The sequence below is a fragment of the Triplophysa rosa genome, linkage group LG17 (assembly GCF_024868665.1).
Source record: "Triplophysa rosa linkage group LG17, Trosa_1v2, whole genome shotgun sequence".
Classification (NCBI taxonomy): Eukaryota; Metazoa; Chordata; class Actinopteri; order Cypriniformes; family Nemacheilidae; genus Triplophysa; species Triplophysa rosa.
This window is the reverse complement of record NC_079906.1, coordinates 14,045,066-14,064,238: the sequence shown is the minus strand read 5'-3', so window position 1 is coordinate 14,064,238 and position 19,173 is coordinate 14,045,066. Positions and strand designations below refer to the sequence as shown.

At 36.8% G+C, this 19,173-nt stretch overlaps 1 protein-coding gene across 2 annotated transcripts; it reads left to right on the top strand.

Annotated features, from left to right (window-relative positions):
- Nucleotides 1-81: 81 nt before the first annotated feature.
- slc16a4 (solute carrier family 16 member 4) lies at nt 82-17,396 on the top strand. 2 transcript variants are annotated; one of them, XM_057356383.1, is made up of 11 exons: nt 82-363; nt 732-864; nt 4,027-4,147; nt 6,165-6,297; nt 6,438-6,570; nt 6,758-6,901; nt 7,044-7,205; nt 9,054-9,635; nt 13,249-13,460; nt 15,713-15,806; nt 16,694-17,396. In XM_057356383.1, the coding sequence occupies exons 3-11, from the start codon at nt 4,125-4,127 to the stop codon at nt 16,897-16,899; spliced, it is 1,689 nt and encodes a 562-aa protein (XP_057212366.1). In that variant the 5' UTR covers nt 82-363; nt 732-864; nt 4,027-4,124; the 3' UTR covers nt 16,900-17,396. The 2 variants fall into 2 exon arrangements, with proteins under 2 accessions (XP_057212366.1, XP_057212365.1); XM_057356382.1 differs by having other exon boundaries at nt 4,024-4,147.
- The last annotated feature ends 1,777 nt before the right edge of the window (nt 17,397-19,173 follow it).

The window sequence follows — 19,173 nt, the reverse complement described above, 5'->3', positions numbered from 1 at the left end:
AAGGAAGTATAACAATCTCATTGTTTGTAAGACTTGATGGTGCAGTACCTAATGAAACGCACAAGGGGTCGGACCTTGGCGCTAAACCACCTCCGCGTACAGTGCATCCAATCTGTGCCCATGGTACGAGAGGTCAGATGTGACCCGAGAGACTCCAAAATCCTCAAAATTAAGAGAAAACACACATTGGGAGTCTAGTCACGGTCGGGGATGATTCTGGTAAGACATAGCCTAATATTAAGAGAAGCTGACATTGAAAAGTCCAATGATGCCGCCCGTGGCGTAACTGTAGCGAGTTAGCAAACCTTCATCAAGTCTCAACGCCTGAAATAAACTGTATTTTATATAATCTGGGAGGAACTGGTAAGTACTTTTTAAAAATCCTTCTTTTATTGACATCCCTCTGTTTTCATTTGTTAAATGTTTGGTGCTGAAGGCTTACTTTGAAACACATGGAAAATCACAATTGACAGAACAATACATTTTTTGTAGGTTAGGGATTTATGCGTGTTTTGTAAATTAAACATATTATGTAGTGACTGTAGCTACATGAAATAATTGTATCCAACAGACGGTTTATTGCTTCTAAAATATTTTTAAACTTTTGGTAAAGAAACAGTCTAATAGGACGAAAAGAAAAACATGTAATGTTTTCAGAAAATAACCATTGATCACATCATGCGGGAGTTTTCTAATTGATCTGACGGTCCACTGTCGATTGATACTGATAGGTGTAAAGTGCTGCACTCAAGTAGCGCGCATTCACATGCACGCCGCTGGACTTCAACTCTTGTGCGCGCTATCCGGCGAAGAGCGCTATGCGGCTGCGGACAGCGCGCGACTGGATCGGCACTGGCGTTTGGGGTAGGCTATGTGCATAAGTGTCGTGGTGTGAGATTGTGAGCGAAAATAAGTTTTGAGACGTTTAACTGCACGATCGTAAGGTTGTCGTATATTGTGATGTCTTAGTTGAGGATGGGAGAGGAACGGTCATAACATTTTATGTGTGGGATGTCCTGAACTGTGCAGTGAGTCTTGGAGGGCTGTTAACCCTTTACATATGTGTAACATTTCAACAGATAATGGCAAATCTTTTCTAAAGTATTTAATTTGTGCCAAACCAAAAGGTTGATTCCTGCCTGGTGTTTTATCATAATTAAATGTAATTATTTTTAAATGATAATAAAATCTGTTAATATTCCCTTTTCTATAGGCTAATTGCACATTGGGAAAAGTTGGTAATGCTTTGTACAATTGATATGGTTGATTTACAAACACGTGTAGGCATGCATTATAATTTATAAATAGCTGTTTGCATTTGCAACAGCCCTGTGAGGAAATGTACTACCCAAACATTCTGTGAATATGTTTTTAGAAAACAGTGGATCAATGGAAAGGTCATTGAGTTTTCTTTGCACTACTTGTAAAGTGAGGATAAACGTGTGAGACAGACTTATAGATTTTAAACATTTCTTTATTTATTTGAGTCCATATGGATTTGGATGAGAAAAATTCTAAAATGTGACCCTGGACCACAAAACCAGTCATAAGTATAGCACGGGTATATTTGTAGCAATAGCCAACAATACATTGTACGGGTCAAAATGATCAATTTTTCTTTTTCTTCAAAAATCATTAGGATATTAAGTAAAGATCACGTTCCATGAAGATATTTTTGTCAATTAGGCCTACGTACCATAAATATATCAAAACTACCCGCACTTTTGGATTTACACACTCAAGTTTGGCAGAATCCGTCCTAAATAGTTCGAAAATAGAATTAGTAAGTCCCAAATCATAGTATGCTGAAATGAGTATTCTCAAAGTACCCTGGTCTACTGTTTCCGGTGAAAATCCGAAGTCTGGTCCCCACCATAACCGTGGGGGGTTAGTCTCGCAATATACAATTTATACAAAATACACAATATATTTGATCATAATATGCATAACTATATATAGGGCTCAACGCTAAGGATTCTTACTTGCCCAGTCAGGCAAGTGATTCCAATTTTTACTGGCCCTGCCAAAATTTTCACTGGCCCCACCACAAACAAGTGTTAAATAATATTTCTTTGTTTGTTTTTTTACCTATGTAATCTTAATAAATAATCGTATGATTATGATACCATAAAAACTATTAGCCTATAACTCAAAAATTTCAACTATTGTTGAAAACTACTAATCAGTAAGTAATCAAATAAGATCAAGTAAAGTATGTGCAATAGCACAGATAAATGTAATAAAGCAAACATACAAATAATCAGTGCATTTCAGGTGTTTTAGATTGGTCTAATAATAGTATTTATCAGGTAGGCTACAGAAATTAAACAATGTCAATACTTTATACTGTATCAAATATAATATTGATTTAACCATACTAAAGTTATAATTTAATCAGTGAAGAGCAGTGAGTGTTTTTGTATTCCTTCTTTGTTGTTTGATGAACAAAACTGAGACATTTATTATGCTGCTGCCCCTTTGAGAGGTGCACGGATCTAATATAATGTAACACACGCGTTTTGTTTCCACATGCGTTTTGTTCCCGTTAGACATAATTGATGACTTTTTACAAGTATACTTGGTAATATTGGTATTTTGGCATAATTTTGTGTCGATTTGTCAGATTAAGAGTAAGAAGACGTGAAAGAGAACTCAATTCAGTATTTTGCGTGTTGTCTGATGCGGCATTCCGGCTGCGCGTGTATCTTAAAGAGCACGTGAGAACCGAATGTAGTCCTCTTTTGCCTCTTCTTGGGAATATTTAAATAGGCAAGTCTTAAAAATGTACAAATTATAAATTTCCATGACGATGCAGTACTGGCCCGATCGGGCAAGTGACAGTTTTCTCAACTGGTCCGAGGAGGTCCCATGCTGGCCCCGGGCCATCGGAAAGTCCTTTATGTTGAGCCCTACTATTTATTAAAAACAGGTTTACATAAAAGAACAGGCTTCTTTTACTGTATTTTGTATCAAATCAATGCAGGCTTGGTGAACAGAAATGACTTTTGAACAGAAGTGTACGTCCAACAGAATAATTCTTCTAGCTTTATTTACCAATGTAGAATTGACTATTTTCCCTAAAAACAACTGGATGATTAACACTTTGTGATAATAATGTTTGTTCCAAAAGACTTATTTGCAAGAAATGCAAGAAACTAGTTTATTAGATATAAAAAATATAAATTGTGACAAGACCGGCTGTCAATCTGTGTATCATAGCTATTTCAAGAGTGAATCCTGCATTTATATGCCAATGTAATTCCCGAAACTTTGCAGCGTGTATGTGGCCGTTGGTCTTAGCAGCATGAAAAACAAGTTTTATACAATTCTGAATGGATTATATATAGCACAGAAATTTCACAGCCAGCACTCCCTTTTTAATTACTAAAAAGCTGTCACTCATCTTCATCGGGGCGTTAAAAATTTAAAGAGACATGACAACTAACCCATAAACAAAGTTAATATAAATTATTGTAAATAAGTAATTCACGAAATTTACCATATCCATTGCATGAATTTAATCACATTTGTCATTATCATTTTTACTCAAATAAAAATATCTGAGGGACCCCCTAAGTCTATTTTTTACTTCTTATGGGGGGTCCCGGATCCCCCCAGTCCCCCTTCAATTCGAACACTGAGCCTATCTCAATTTCAAACAATTGACCCTTACTGTGTTTTTGGTCCAGGGTCAGGGTTTGGTTTTGGTCATATCTGCATGTGTAATGTCATATTTAACCTATAAAATATCAAATTCTGGACAAATATAACACAAAAAGGTCCCACATTCAATTTAATGTTAAATTCCCCCGTCAGCTATGTTTAAAGGTTTGAAGCAAAAACATCTTGATTTTCAAACCAGAAAAAAAAGTTATGAAGTCTGCTGGCCCCAAATCAGATCTCCAACAATGAATGTTAGAAATGAGATTGAATCGCGAGACAAAGTACACGATTTAAAATTCCAGCAGCCAATGGTTGCAGATGTTGGGCAGTTAAAACACCTGAAATGTGGTGTCTATGTAGCAGATTCGTCAAAAGCGAGATCTGCAAGTTAATATTCCAGTGCAGAAGATGAAACTGTAAGCTGTCAGCAAAGAGGTTCTTCATTTTCCGGTGTAACTACTATGCTGCCGAAAGAGCAACACAGGTGAGCCTCCAGTTCCACTGACCTTATGTTTTGATATGAGCAAACATTAAAAGTTTAATTGAATAAATTTGAATAAATATTGTATTACATTCAAATGTATGCTTGTTAAAAGGGATATGTGTACTGAGTGGTGTTTTTCTTCTGTAAACAAAAATTTTGTGCAATTTGTGGATTAAAGTCAAGTCAAGTCAACTTTATTTATATATAATTTTTTCATTGTTTCAACTTAACGTTCATTGTTACAAAGCAGCTGTACATGAAACATATTGACTATAAGCAAAACATTAAAGTTATACAAGTCAAAACAAAATAAGTGAACACACACAGAATACAGACACGCACACAGGTTCGTACACACCCACATGCATAAAACACAACTCCACACGCACAGAGCACAATAAAAGCATATTTAATCAATTCTGCTATTATTAAAAGAAAAAACAGGCGTATATGCATGCATCAATAATTTTGCTATCGTCTTTGTAGATATTCATATTATAATCTGTAGTGTTTTGTAGGGTGTGAATGTTGTACAGCAGATATGACCTGCACGCTGAATGCATTTTCATGGACTACATAGACACACCTCAGGCTCTTTTTTTACAGTTTTCGGTAGTGCTTAAGAATAGTTCACACTTTGATCACATCAGTTTTGTTGATATCAGATTCTATTTAGTTATCAAAAAAACAACAATCGCTGGGTTCAAAATATAGGATTTCAAGTGAGAGAGTGGGGTTGAGAAACAGGGCGGAGTACAGTCTGTACTGTACTTAGTACTATCTTTTCAGTGCTGCTTCATGCTCCTCATATTAATCCGAAGCATTTACACATGTGATTTCACACACATGCATAAAAAAACTCAAACACACACATGCCCAAACACATTCCTTCGCCCCTGGTTAGCACATGGAAGGAAATGTTTTAACTTGCAACACACTGGCCCAATTCATTGCTCTGTAATCCTCTAAGCAGTTTCTGCATGCTTTGGCCCTCCACTTGTCTGTCTTCTCTTGAAAGAAACAGCTACTTAACATTTGATCTTTTCGCACTTTAGTTTTATAAACCACATCTCATAAATACCCTTCTGCTGTCTTACAATGATTGTGATAGACTTTTAACACACTGTCTGTAAGGAAACACATGTATATATCAAGGTATACATTTATTTTGTATAATTGTGTTCCTGTGTGCATTATGTTCCTTTTTCAACTGAAAGCACCTGATGTGTTAAATTTCATTGATCAATACTGTATGTATAGTTAAGAAAGCGTTTCACTGGGTAAAATATTTCTAATGGTCCACCTCTGCGTAAGGACTCGCCGTTTGGTTAACCACAAGCCGGGTGTCCCTGTTGAGAAAAACAGCATATGCTATGCTAATATGTTTTGAAGCATGGCAGCTGGTTGAAGCTGGTCATGTGCTGGTATTTAGCTGGTTTGAGCTGGTTTAAGCTGGTCCTTAGCTGGTCCTGAGCTATAGGAGCTAGCTGCTTGGGACCATCTAAGGACCAGCACACGAGCAGCTTAAACCAGCACATGACCAGCTTAAACCAGCTCAAACCAGCTACCTTGCTTCAAAACCGTGCTTTTTGAACGAACCTTTGAACTTAGCCTTTGTCTGTTCCTTGCTCCAGTCTCCTAGCCTTTTGAACATCAAGTACAATTAATGTATTACACATACTTTGTTTTTAGCTGTGAAGTAAGATGTCTGGGATGGATTCATAGTGATAGAACCTTTTACTGATAACCACAGTACATAGTACTGATGTTATCATGGTCTACTGCCTCCTGACACAAATCGTTTAAAGATTTACAGTGCACCAAGAAAGAATAACATGTGACCAAAAAATATTTCCAGGAGGTAAAATAGTAAGTACAATATTTTGGAGAAAAGGATTTGGAAGTGAAATGAACATTTCAAAAGGTTTATAAGATCAAGAGAAATTTTTCACTCAAATGACTGTATGACTTTCATACGGTAGTGTTTATCACATACACGGTTGTTGTGATGTTTCAGTGAAGGCAAGGCAGGCATAATCCCCAGTTATGAAGAAGAAGTCAAGCCCATGAAGAAAGAAAAGAAGGAGGTTGTGTATGTGGACCCACCAGATGGAGGATGGGGTTGGATGGTGGTTCTTCATTGTTTCCTGGTATGTTCTTAGTCTAACTGGAATGTAATGCCTCTTTGCCGTGATATTCATTTATTGTCCTGAAAAGACATTTTTAAATAGAATAAGATTTCTTTTTAGATTTGAAGCGAATTAAATGATATCTGCTGTTGTGTTCTCAGGTGAATGTGTTGGTCATGGGCACACTGAAGAGCTTCGGGATCTTCTTTGTGGCTTTGCAGGACGAGTTTGGAGGCTCGTCCGAGAGCATCAGCTGGATCGGATCCATCATGTCCAGCCTCAGGCTCTCTGGAGGTACGGTCGCCATAGCAACCCATCCTCGATCCAAAGGGTCAACATGACAAGATGAAGAATTATAGTCGTTACATACAGTAAATTCACAGCTGAAACATTGACTGTTGGGCTGGTTTGCTTCCATTACCCCAAAATCAATATTGTCTCACACAGAGGTCATAAACATGTTTTGTTTGTGACCTGTCAGGACCGTTGGCCTCAGTGGCCTGTGCCAAGTTGGGGAACAGAGTTACCTCTATAGCGGGGGCATTTCTCGTCAGCGCTGGCTTTCTCTCCAGCATATTTGCCCCTACTGTGATCTACCTTTACATTAGCATGGGGGTGGTTGTAGGTATGTTTGTTCGAATATTTGATACTATATATTATAGTACATGTCTTAATGTTAACTAATAGCTCTATTCTGAAATCTATTGACTGAAGTTACTTTTTTTGTTACTTCTTATTTGTCCTAAACATTACTTTGATCACTCCAGGTCTTGGGTTTGCTCTTCTGTATCAGGCCACATCTGTTGTAACAGTGACCTATTTCCGAAAGAGACTGGCAACTGCGTATTCAATTGGACGCTCTGGCATGGGTTTGACCTTTGCCCTCGCTCCATTCACTCAACTGCTTTTGGATCAGTATGCCTGGCAGGGTAATTCACTCATTCTCATTATTATGAATTTAACACATAGATCCAATTTATATACTTTTTTTATTAACTGGTCAATACATATTTTTATATAAGGAACAGCCAACATATGTCCAACATACAATACATGGGAATTCCTTCAATGGTGTTTAATAAAACAAATAATAAAATATGAGTTAATCTTTTTTTTGTTCACTGCATAATTTCCATATTTTAATGCGTTATTTCATAGTTTACTTTACTATTATTCCAAAATGTGCAATCTTTTATGCAAATAAATGCAAATAGAAAAAATATTTTGTTTGAAACGTGGGAGAAATGTTGTTAGTAGTTCACAGAATGAACCAAAATAATAATTTTAATCTAAACACATACCTATAAATAGTAAATCCAGAAAAACTGAAAATGGAATTTGAAATGGTCTCTTAATTATAACGCCTAACACCGCATCCTAACCAAACGCGACGCGATGAGATTCTTGCGATAAGCAATTTGTTTGTCCATACCTATATTTTTCAAGAGTTTATGTTAAGTTTTGGTCTTCGTGTTAGTACCCTAGGCTAAATCCTCAGCTCCAGTAGAGCGTTTATTTTCCTTTGTTGGACTAATCAACAGCCAAAGAGACTCTGCAATGTAGTCCACAGGCTACACGCACGCACGCACGCACGCACGCACACACACACACACAATCACAAACTTACTCTCTCACACATTCACACATAAGTTTGTTTCTGTTAGACCTTTCACCTTTGTTAAATGTTATGAAATACCTGCATTTAAAAAAATGTAATCAAAATTTTGTTACAATGTTTGTTTTCAGCTCTAAAAATTTATTTTATTTTATTTTGTAAAATTGTACCTTAATTCAAGTATCTGTTTAATAGGAGCATGTTTTGCATACTATTGCATGAACGACTGCCTGTCACATAATATATTATTATATGTTTATTATTATTTATGATTAACAATCAAATGATGAATTAATGAGAAACTAGTTGCTATGAATACAGGTGCCATCAGTTGTCTTCTTATGAATGACTTGTTTGTCATTGAGTCAGTGTAGCTGATGCACTGAAGGCCTTTTGTTACCAAACACCAACTAAATTAGGATACAATTACAAGTCATTTTCAAACTGTAAAACATTAAACTGTTGTTAACTTTAAAACGAACCTTCATCTGGGAGATCACAGCCAGGCATATGAACATTTGATCTGTTAACTGGTTGCATATGTCAGATTTATTGCATGACTTGGGCAGAGAAAAGCTGTTGCTATCAAACGTTGTTTACTTAATCCACAGAATCAATGTAGTGGTGAAGGGAAAGATCAAATATGCCAATTGATGGAGGGTTTGCGAAGAAATTTCATGCTCCCTTGTAAAAGTATTTTGTAGTATTTTTAAAATACAAAAATACAGTAGTTTATTTTGATACATGGTGTGGCTTCGGTATTTTGTAGTTTATTTTGATACACTTAAAATTAAGGTATTTGGTATTTTATTTTAAAATACATTTTGATGTATTTTTGCCCAGCTGAAGAGTGCACAAAGAGAGATGCGTCCTGTTCTCATGACTTCAGTGATGCCCCACCGGACGCTATGCTATAATTTTAGCATCTAAACGTATATGATCAAACGTATATACCCTGTCCTCAACCATGTTTGGTGATTAATATTCATCAGGTGCAGAACTGGGCGGAGCTGTCAGCTGGTTAGGACAAAACCTCTGGTTAACATGGAAAAGATACCTTTTATCGCGTGTCGCTGTGTCACATCGCGTTTGGTTAGGACATGGTGTTCATTTGTACCAAAATCAGACGTGACAGCTATCTATTTTGTCTTTATGTTCATAGGAGCTCTGTTGATATTGGGTGGTCTGATGCTCAACCTGGTGGCCTCTGGGATGCTTCTGCGTCCCCTTAATGTAGCACCTCCTGCCTCTCCAACCTCAAACTCCATCCTGCAGATGGCTCCCGCTGGTCCCTTGAGCGGATCTGAGAAAGACCTTTCTAAGAACAGCCTTAATGGCAACACACCTCTGTCCAATGTTTTTTCCAAAACTGACAGTTCACCCTCTGTTCGCAGGGACACGCTTATCATTGAGAACATAGCACACGAACAGAATCTGGAAAATAAAAAACTCACCCAGAATGGGGTAAATGGAGCAGACAACAGCCAAATTAAAGTTTCCCCTGACATGAATGGGGTATCTCCTGTAGATGGTTTACTTGAAAAGACCAGAACTGAAACCCCACCTGAAAACCCCCCAAAAGTGTTGGACTTCTCTCTGTTGAAGAACCCTTTCTTTTGCATCTACACCTGGTCGCTGGTCTTCAGTCAGTTGGCTTATTTTATCCCATACTTCCATTTGTCTGCAAGAGCACGGAATCTGGGCATTGACCCCATGGATGCCTCCTACATTATCTCCGTGGCAGGTAAGTCGTGTTTAGTCACATTACCTTTGATCAACCGCTTTAAACCTCAGACTCTTGTTTTCTTGTGCAAAAAATCTTGTTGTCAGCAGGTTTTTTATAGCTGCACTCTGGCTGAAACAGGTCAACTGTACACTAATAATGTGTAACCGAAGAAGAAAATCAATAGGAACGAGGCATTGCAGTGCAATGCAATAGCAAAACAGTAGACCAAAGACCACAGCATGGTAGTTCAATGTAAAGCATAACATTTTGCAGTGCTTCCAGCAAGAGCAAATGAATACCTGAGTGATGCACTACGATTGTTGTGCTTTGCAGCGTGACTCTCTAATATGGAGTTTAAGGGTTGATGCAAAAACATAGCCGACTTCACATTAATTATTTGTGAGCAGTTTAAAATCTGCAGTGTTATGTAATGCGTGCGCTTACATAAAAAATGAACTTTGGCCCAGTGGTTAAAACAGGAGAGCTTCATATTGATAGAGCCACAGTGCACGCAAAATTTGTATCAATAATAAAAATAAAAGTTTTTTTTTTTTTTCAATAATACATTTTTATTTTTCATGTCTGTTTTATTGTCAAGTTTGCCAGATATAATGCTAATCCAAGCTGTCATTTCCAAAAACAAATGCACAAAAATTCCCAATTTTCCAAAAGACCCAGTCCTCCCCACCTGCATTCCAAAGCTCTTTTCACATCAGACAGGGTGAGCAGGGAACTAAAGCTCAAGCCACTAAAAGCTTTTTCTCGTGGCGGGTCGCTCACTGAGAGAAGTCGCTAAGCAACAGCCCAAGTAGCTGCCGTGAGGTTCGGTATTCCATGGGCAGTTCTGAAGTGACTGACATTGTGCAGTGCGCCACCAAGGCATCGATGTGGACAAAAGAATGTGGAAAGACGAGCCAAACACGTTTTGTGTTTTAATGAGCTGGTAGCAATCCGACATGCACTGGGGCTTTCTGTTCCTCAGTGTGGGCTCATTGTCCATCTTTGATGTAGTGGGGACATCGCATTCGCCCGGTCCTTTTGTGTCTACTGAGTACAGTCCACAAAACCACATACACCTGTCACGTGTCCGATTACCCCAGTAAAAGTCCCAACACACTCTCGTGGATTTGGGGCGTCACATGAAGACGGTTTGCTACTTTTCATCACCGAGATTGTGTTTTAAAGTCTCAATGTGCAAAGCAGGACAAGAACAGCTGTGAAACCCAATGACCCTGCTGGGATTTAAACACACAAACAACTCACGAAATGTCTCTGTGTCCGAGTGGGACACACCGGGACGTCACCTTCAGGGACACACCGAGGACATGCAAACATTGAGCAGCTGTTTTGTTTTATGTCTGGGCAGCATTAAATGACCCCACATGTGTGTGAGCTACAGCATTGGCTCAAGCCTTTCTGATGAAGTTCTACTGTACTTGAAGACTTTCTCAGATCTTCAGGGTGTGTCTGCGTGGGCTTTTGTGTGAACATAATCGATGAGATCTAAAAGTCTGAGACTAGACTGAAAATATGGGATTTATTTTAAACCTCAATAAAAAAAGAAATAGAAAGTTTTAAGATTAAACCCCCCCAAAAAGTTGTATTTATGACTCGGCACTAATCAAATGTGACCTCAATGAATTTAACTCAAAAGTTCACATTTTATGCATCTATTAAAGTTTACAGGATGTTCTTTGGAACATTGTCAAATCATGCTGGGATAGCACGAATCATCAGGTTTTACACAAACATGTTTACGACAAAAGGAAAAATATGAAATATTAGGAATTTATTAAGTGTTCATTTCAGGAACTCATGATAATGTTTAATTGAACTTGAAACAGAATAATTGACAAGAACTAAAATACAGAAAACCGAATTAATGAAAACCTTTGGTGTTGTTAAAGGCATAGTTCACCCAAAACTAAAAATGCTGTCATCATTTACTTGCCCTCTAGCCATTTTAATCCTGAATGACTTTGCAAAACACAAAAGAAGATATTTTGAAGAACGTTGGTAACCAATTCTATTGTATGGACACAAAACCAATGCAAGTCAAAGGGGACCACCATGGTTCGGTTACCAACAATCTTCAAAATATCTTTTGTGTTCTGCAGAAGAAAGTCATACAGGTTTGAAATGACAAGAGTGAGTAAATAATGACAGCCTTTTCATTCTATCCCTTAAAGGTCCAGTGTGTAGTTTTTTGGAGGATCTATTGACACAAATGCAATATAATATGCAGAACTACGTCTTTAGAGGTGTATAAAAGACCTTGCATAATGAAGCGTTATGTTTTTATTATCTTAGAATGAGCTTTTTCTATCTACATACACCGCGGGTCCCCTTACATAATTAATAATTCGTTATGTTTTTTCTATAGTAGCCCTAAACGGACAAACTGCCTTACAGAGTTTCGTAAATTCGTTATCTCCTGCTAAGAAGCGAAAACACAAAAACATGGAAAACACCATGACATCTTAGTTCTGAGCAGCCACCGTAGTGCTTCGAAAGGGAAGGGGTGGAGTGAGCCGTTGATTGCAATTCGCAACTCTGCAATGTCTCTGTTGTATGGTTGGAGTTGGGTGAATACTCCTTGAGAAGTTCTGTTGATACTTTTTGATAACATTTCTGGCTACATTTAAAATTTTTAAATCAAAATTTTGTTACAATGTGTGTTTTCAGCTCCCAATGGCTGATAATTTATTTTATTTTGTAAAATTGTACCTTAATTCAAGTATCTGTTTAATAAGAGCATGATTTTGAATACTATTGCATTATCGACTGCCTGTCACATAATATATTATTAATATAATATTAATATGTTTATTATTATTTATGATTAACAATCAAATGATGAATTAATGAGAAACTAGTTGCTATGAATACAGGTGCCATCAGTTGTCTTCTTATGAATGACTTGTTTGTCATTGAGTCAGTGTAGCTGATGCACTGAAGGCCTTTTGTTACCAAACACCAACTAAATTAGGATGCAATTACAAGTCATTTTCAAACTGTAAAACATTAAACTGTTGTTAACTTTAAAACGAACCTTCATCTGGGAGATCACAGACAGGCATACGAATTATATATTTGGTATTTTATTTTAAAATACATTTTGATGTATTTTTGCCCAGCCCTACCCATTTTTATTTATCCATTACTTTTTTAAATACTGCACGGTGCAAAACTAGTTTTAGTCCAATCATCTGTGACATAAACACATGTCAGCAGTGTGTGTCACTTTAGGCTGTTGTTTGTGTATTAATCTGTGGAATAGTGCTGCCTCGGGTGTTTTCCTGAACTGTTCAATATAGCACTGCATCAGATGGACACTGAACTTACACGTACTGACGGCAGCACAGACAACCGTAAACAATCCAACACACCACAAGATCTGTTATCATTCTTTTGTTCTTTTCTCGTCACTATTTGGGCTGACAAACAGATTGCGCCACAGGCTTCAATGTCTACTGTGAGAAAGCATTGTCAGTATTCATGCAGATTTTGAAGTTTTTGGATTGTTTGAAGTGGTAGTGCACCTTTTTAGCAGTTGCAGAGGTTTTCACTATACCTGGTAGAGATAGTGATTGCGATCAAATCAATTAACAAATCAATTTCTCTTTAACAGGTATAACAGAGACAGTGGCCCAGCTTGCATCTGGTTGGGTGACGGATAAGAATCTGGTTCACAAATATCACTACCATAAAGCCTATCTAATCCTGTGTGGTGTGGTTAATCTTCTCTCACCCTTGGCCACCTCCTACATCCTGCTTATGGTCTATGCTGTCTTCTTTGCCATCTTCTGTGGGGGATATATGGCTCTTCTGCTTCCTGTGCTGGTGAGTACCTATGCAAGAGGTACTTTCACAACTAAGAAAATAGTTCTAAGCAATGTTAAGCAGGCCAGCAATAAGTCTTCATACTTTGAGAAATGCATTGCAATACATTAGTATAGGTTTTACCTGCATCTGCATTTCTTAAAGAGTACATAACTAGGGATTTTTAAGGTCCTACTTTGGTTTATGGTGTGTCCAACAACAAGTTTATGTACATAGAAGGTGTAAAAACACTATTATTTCGTGATAATAGGTAGTTAATCTTACCTTACTTCTTGACTAACTCTCAAATGATTTGTTCTGCGATTCATCCGTCTAATCCCCTCCTTTCCGCTAGCTTAGTCAATGTGATTGGTCAGATGGTCTAGTGTGCTGTGATTGGTTTACCGCGAATGAGGCTCACGAGCTACAGTGTTTGGGGGAGAAGAGTTTAGTTTTCGCGGGCAGTCCTAGCAAAACGTAGGCGGGGACTATATGTAGTGACGTAAATCCTCGGCAGTTCGCAGTTTTGCGTGATTCAGAGTCGACTCCCTTTTTTCCAAGCCAATAACTTTGTTATTCATTCACCTTCGGATTTACATCTTGGCAGACTGCTTACTTTCAAACACGGCAACATTACACACTGCATGAATTGCAATTTTCATGATCTCATGTTATGTACTCTCTAAGTATTTCAAAGTATTACGCTGTACTGTTTATGTGTGGGTTATCATTGTAAAAAAAATTGATCTAGATTTTTTGATGTCAAGTTCAGGCTACATTTTACTAGGTTTATGTGCTAGAGTAAACAAAGGTGATTGACTCTTTTAACTGAAAGGTGAAAAGAGCCATATTGAGCATTTTTACTTCTCTCATTGTACATTGCTATACCCTTGCTCTAGGTTTTTAAGTCTGGTCATAGAAAGATCTTCTTTCTAGTAATCTTACTTGTATAAAGTGGTGTAGTGTTATTCGGTGAAGGGTCATGTAAGAAGAGTGGGTGACTGATTCTCATTCCACTGGAAGGAATCTATGGGTTTACATTTCAAATAGATCCTATGGACACATTGACAGTGAACCAGATTTAGGGTTTGATGATTAAGTTTTAAGAATTAAGTTTTTAAGATTGGCTTTTGTGTTGCCAAATTTAATGTTTAGACATTAAATAAACATTGCTTGTTGAATTGGAAATCAAGGGGTTTTGGAGAATTAAGGTGAATCTCACATGTTGCTTTAAATTAACAAACTAAGACAAGTTTAACAGTGATTTTACGGTGAAACAATTTACACTCAAAAACTTTGAGTAAATTTTAAAGCTGTGAAAAACAATGAAATATCCTGTTTACATTTTAAATGCAAGTAAAAAAAGTAATACAAATATTTCTATTAGAATTCACCAAAAATATTAAGTGTATATAAAAAATATATTTTTTTAATTAAATGCTTATTTCTTTTCGTTAAATAAATGTAAAATATGTAAATTTGAGGGAAATTAACTGTTGGATTTTTAGTTAATGTTTTTAATATGTCCCACTGATGAAAAATCATTAAAATTATTAAGTTATAGCTGTTTATTTTTGCGATATATACTAAGCCACTGAATTATTTTAGAGTGAATTTATTAAAAACTGTAGCTGTTCGCAAATCTCAACAAATCCCTTAAGAAAATTCATAGTGATAAAACACAGTACAATTATTAAGATGTTTGTTGCAAATGGCCACTGATTTTCTGTGAAACAGCTATATTACAATATCATCCAACGTGTCAGTGATGGCAAAAACACATGTCAGTGATGGCAAATAATCAACATTCCATGGTTTATGATTTATTTTAAGCTTCTTTCTTTAATCACAGTTCTGTTTTGTTATTTAGCAATGTAAGCAAACAATGTTAGCTGATGGCAACAAACATGTTAGCAAAACATCAGCTGCTTTTGTTCACACAGTTTCTAGCAAACATTTTCAAACATTAACACCCTTGTGTAATATAAATATTTCTAGTTTCAACATCATATTAAACATGTTTTCCTAAAGATAATCGTATTGTTCACGAATGTTAGATCCTATCTGTACTCGGGTTTAACTTCAGGCGGATCATTTTTAATTTGTAGCTGATGACTTCCTTCAAACGTTTACCCACAGACGTGATTTATGGCTCTTTTTTATATTAACCACATCCATGTCTTACACCAAATTAACTAATATTACGAGAAGTCATCCGTTCTTCTATGCATCATAGGCCATTTTGTTCATTTCCCTGTTTGTTTGTTTTCCAGGTGGACTTGGTGGGTTCTGAGAAGCTAAACAACTCCATGGGGTTCTCAATGTTTTTTGTGGGACTTGGCTGTCTAACAGGTCCTCCTCTGGCAGGTATGTGAAGTTTGGATGAGTGCCATGAATCAGATCATGGAAGCTATTAGCGTCGATAAGTAAATCTAGCCATAGAAAGGGAGTAACCAACAGCTTAGAAAAGACATGGCCCGTTAATGCATATGGCAAACCTACTTCTGTACTGTATGTGTGAGCTAGGGTGCATTGAGGAGGCTATACAGTTTCACATTTATTTTAAAGAGGGGTACATGGGAGACATGTTAACTCATACAAAAATAGAATTTCCTGTATGGTAAGATTGACAGCAGTTTCAACTATTTTGTTTGGGTTTCCAAATATGTTTGAAGGATACTTAGCATTTTCAAAAAGTGTGCATTCTTGCCGTTTTTACTCCTTTATCTCCTTATGTCAAAGAACATGTTACTCTAACGTAAAATGCATAGGGGCCCCTTAAACGCAAGTATAGACCTTGCGTTGAACTCTATAACACAGTTATGCTAACATGAACCATCTTGTCCGGGCCCCTTCCACAATCCCTCCACCTCCAAAAATAATGAGCAGCCGGAGAAGCAAAACTGATTTGTCTACCCAACCCAGGACCTTTCCGGACACGACCTGTTGCTGCTTAAAAAGACACTAGAAACGTGCCTGAATGAATACACTGTAGATTTGTTGTTCCTTCAAAAGCGTATTCACTAAAAAACAAGTGTGGAGAAATTTTGAGGTGGAAAAATAAAGACCGTTTTCTCCATCTCTATCCATAACCATAAGTTCATTGTGCAAAGGAAATGATCTATTTGAACCCACTTGGAAAATGTTACTAGCTTTGTTGATATCAAAGACAATATTTTTTCAGTATCACTTCACATAATAAAGCGTGGGGGAAGTTGCATTCTGTTCATAAGTCTTTGCGTTTTGTCTTGAAGGCTTTCTGTACGACTACACTCAGACCTACGACTGCTCCTTTTACCTGGCTGGGGTTTGTTATCTGCTCTCATCGGTTTCTCTGTTCCTGGAGCCTCTGGCGAGACGCTGGCAGGCCAGAAAGAATCAACTGAAGATTTTAAATGAGGAGCTGATGTGGAGCAATGGCTGTTTCTGCCCAGCGCCTCAGAGAAACAGTGTCGTATAGGAACAGGAGTGAACTTAAGGTCGTCTTGTTTTAACCGTGCCGTGCGGTTCACCCGTGCATGTTGATCGGAAGAGGACCTGACCTGAACTTTTGTATGGACCACATGGCAAGCAAATGAATGTTCATTTGAATGCAGAGGTTTATCCATGACCAAAGCTATATTTATGCTTGAGGACACTACAATGCAAATGTTTTGTTTGCTCCTGAGTGAACATGTATTTTGCTGTTTTGACTTTACTGCCACACATTTTGAAGAATCAGCACAAGAATCCTAAATGGCACCATCTATAGTTTTCTGTATGGAATCATTGTCCCTAATCATTGCCCTCAGTTTGACACCCTTGTTTTATGCAATAAAGGCGTAAGGGGCCTGTAAATGCTTGCATATGTTTATTTTTTATTTGCTTATGTATTATTATGTTTAGTACTGTCTACAAGACTATAAACTGCGTCACAGTGACAGACGTCCTAGATGAAGTTTGATTTTGTCATTAATGCCCCTATTGCAAAATGTTTGGGGCAGAATCTCAATATTCCAGACATGGTCTTTCTCTGGCTGGTGCCAAATCACAGTTCATACTGTGTACTACTGAAAACGACCAAGAGATTTTCTGGAACAAATCCCTGCACTTAGATTATGAGTGAATATCCTTCTGATGCTAATGAGCCAAGAATTGCAAGAATTTGGTCAGTTGGCTTGTGGGTACATGTGTTCGGTACCTGAAATGCAGATGAGTACAGTGAGCATTATTATAGTTTTGGTAACTGATTTCCGTTTTAATTGTAGTAAATATCTTACTGTGCAAGTTTATCACCACTGTTTGCCTTTGTATGCAGTGACTGTGCTAACAACCCTGTAATAAAAGCCAAAGATGACAGATCTATGCATTTGAACAGGTCCTCGTATATAGCACATTATTTGTTGCCCTCTAGTGGCATATTTTATACTGCTATTGGAATGCTATGTCAAGCTTTGGGATGCCTTTTAGCAACATTGTTATAAAAACTGTGGATTTTCTAACTAGTATATATCCACATACGAACACGCACAATACAGTATGTAGCAACAAAATCGAAAGTATATTCTTACAAAGAGTTTGATAGAAACACGCCATTGTTCTGGGCACTAATAATTATGGGTTTTTTTTACTATTGCTTTTGCTTGATGAAGAGGTTGTGTTTTTAAAAAATGGTTTAGAAGTGTTTCAATAATCTTCTACAGATAAATGTACATTTAAAAGCTTAGCCTTAAAACACAATAACACTTTAAAGTCAAAAGAGACAGAGACTTCACCACCTATGTAGTTCTGATAGTTAGAGATTACGGTTGTTTGATATGTTGAGGGTTTATTATCTACAAGCTTTTATTTCCTTTTACTGAATGTTCTGAAATATTTTGTTGTCAAGATTTTCAGTACCGCAATTAAAGCCAACCGTGTACAAAGCCATTTTCTGTGGCTTTTCAAACAAATGTTTGTTGATTCATGAGGTATGTTTCTTTAGGTTTTCAAAGATTTGCATGAATCTCTGCATATTTAGATGGGATTGAACATTTAAACTTTAAAACAATGTTTGCAATACAATGCATTGTTATATTAGTAATAACAATGTTATGTTCACAATGCATTCATTTATTCCTGGTGTTGTGTTAGCATATCAAAATTACACATTGTGGTGTAAAAATATTTTATTGAGAACATTGCATGTAGTATATACAACAATTGCAAATGCTATTTACATTTAATATTGGTTCCAAAGGTTTCCTTTAATATTAAAATACATATTTTATAACATCAGTGTTATCTTTAGCATCCATTAGTAATATAAACTTAGTTGATGTTTTAAAACTTGATACAAAATAACATAATATACAGCATATTATAATACATAATATAATTAAAACCAAAATTACTTCATCAAAAATAAAAAATGACTTAACAAAATAAGCAGGTACTTACAGAATTTGACCTGTGATGTCTGTGATGAGCCAACTGATACGCTGCACTCATTTGACGCAAGACTGATATCTGTGAACACCAAAACAACTACATAAAATAAAATCAAAACTGAGCTTTAATCCACACAGCTATTACAGCTATCTGATGTAAATGTCAAGTGAAAATATTAAATAACATGCAAAAAATAATCCAGGGTAAAAGAGCAAGGATAACAAACAATCAAAGTTTCATTGATGGCCAACTTGTAACTGGTTTGTCACTCAGCAGCACAATCAATCTGTCAACCTGTAAGTAATTCAGATCAGAAAATCAGTTA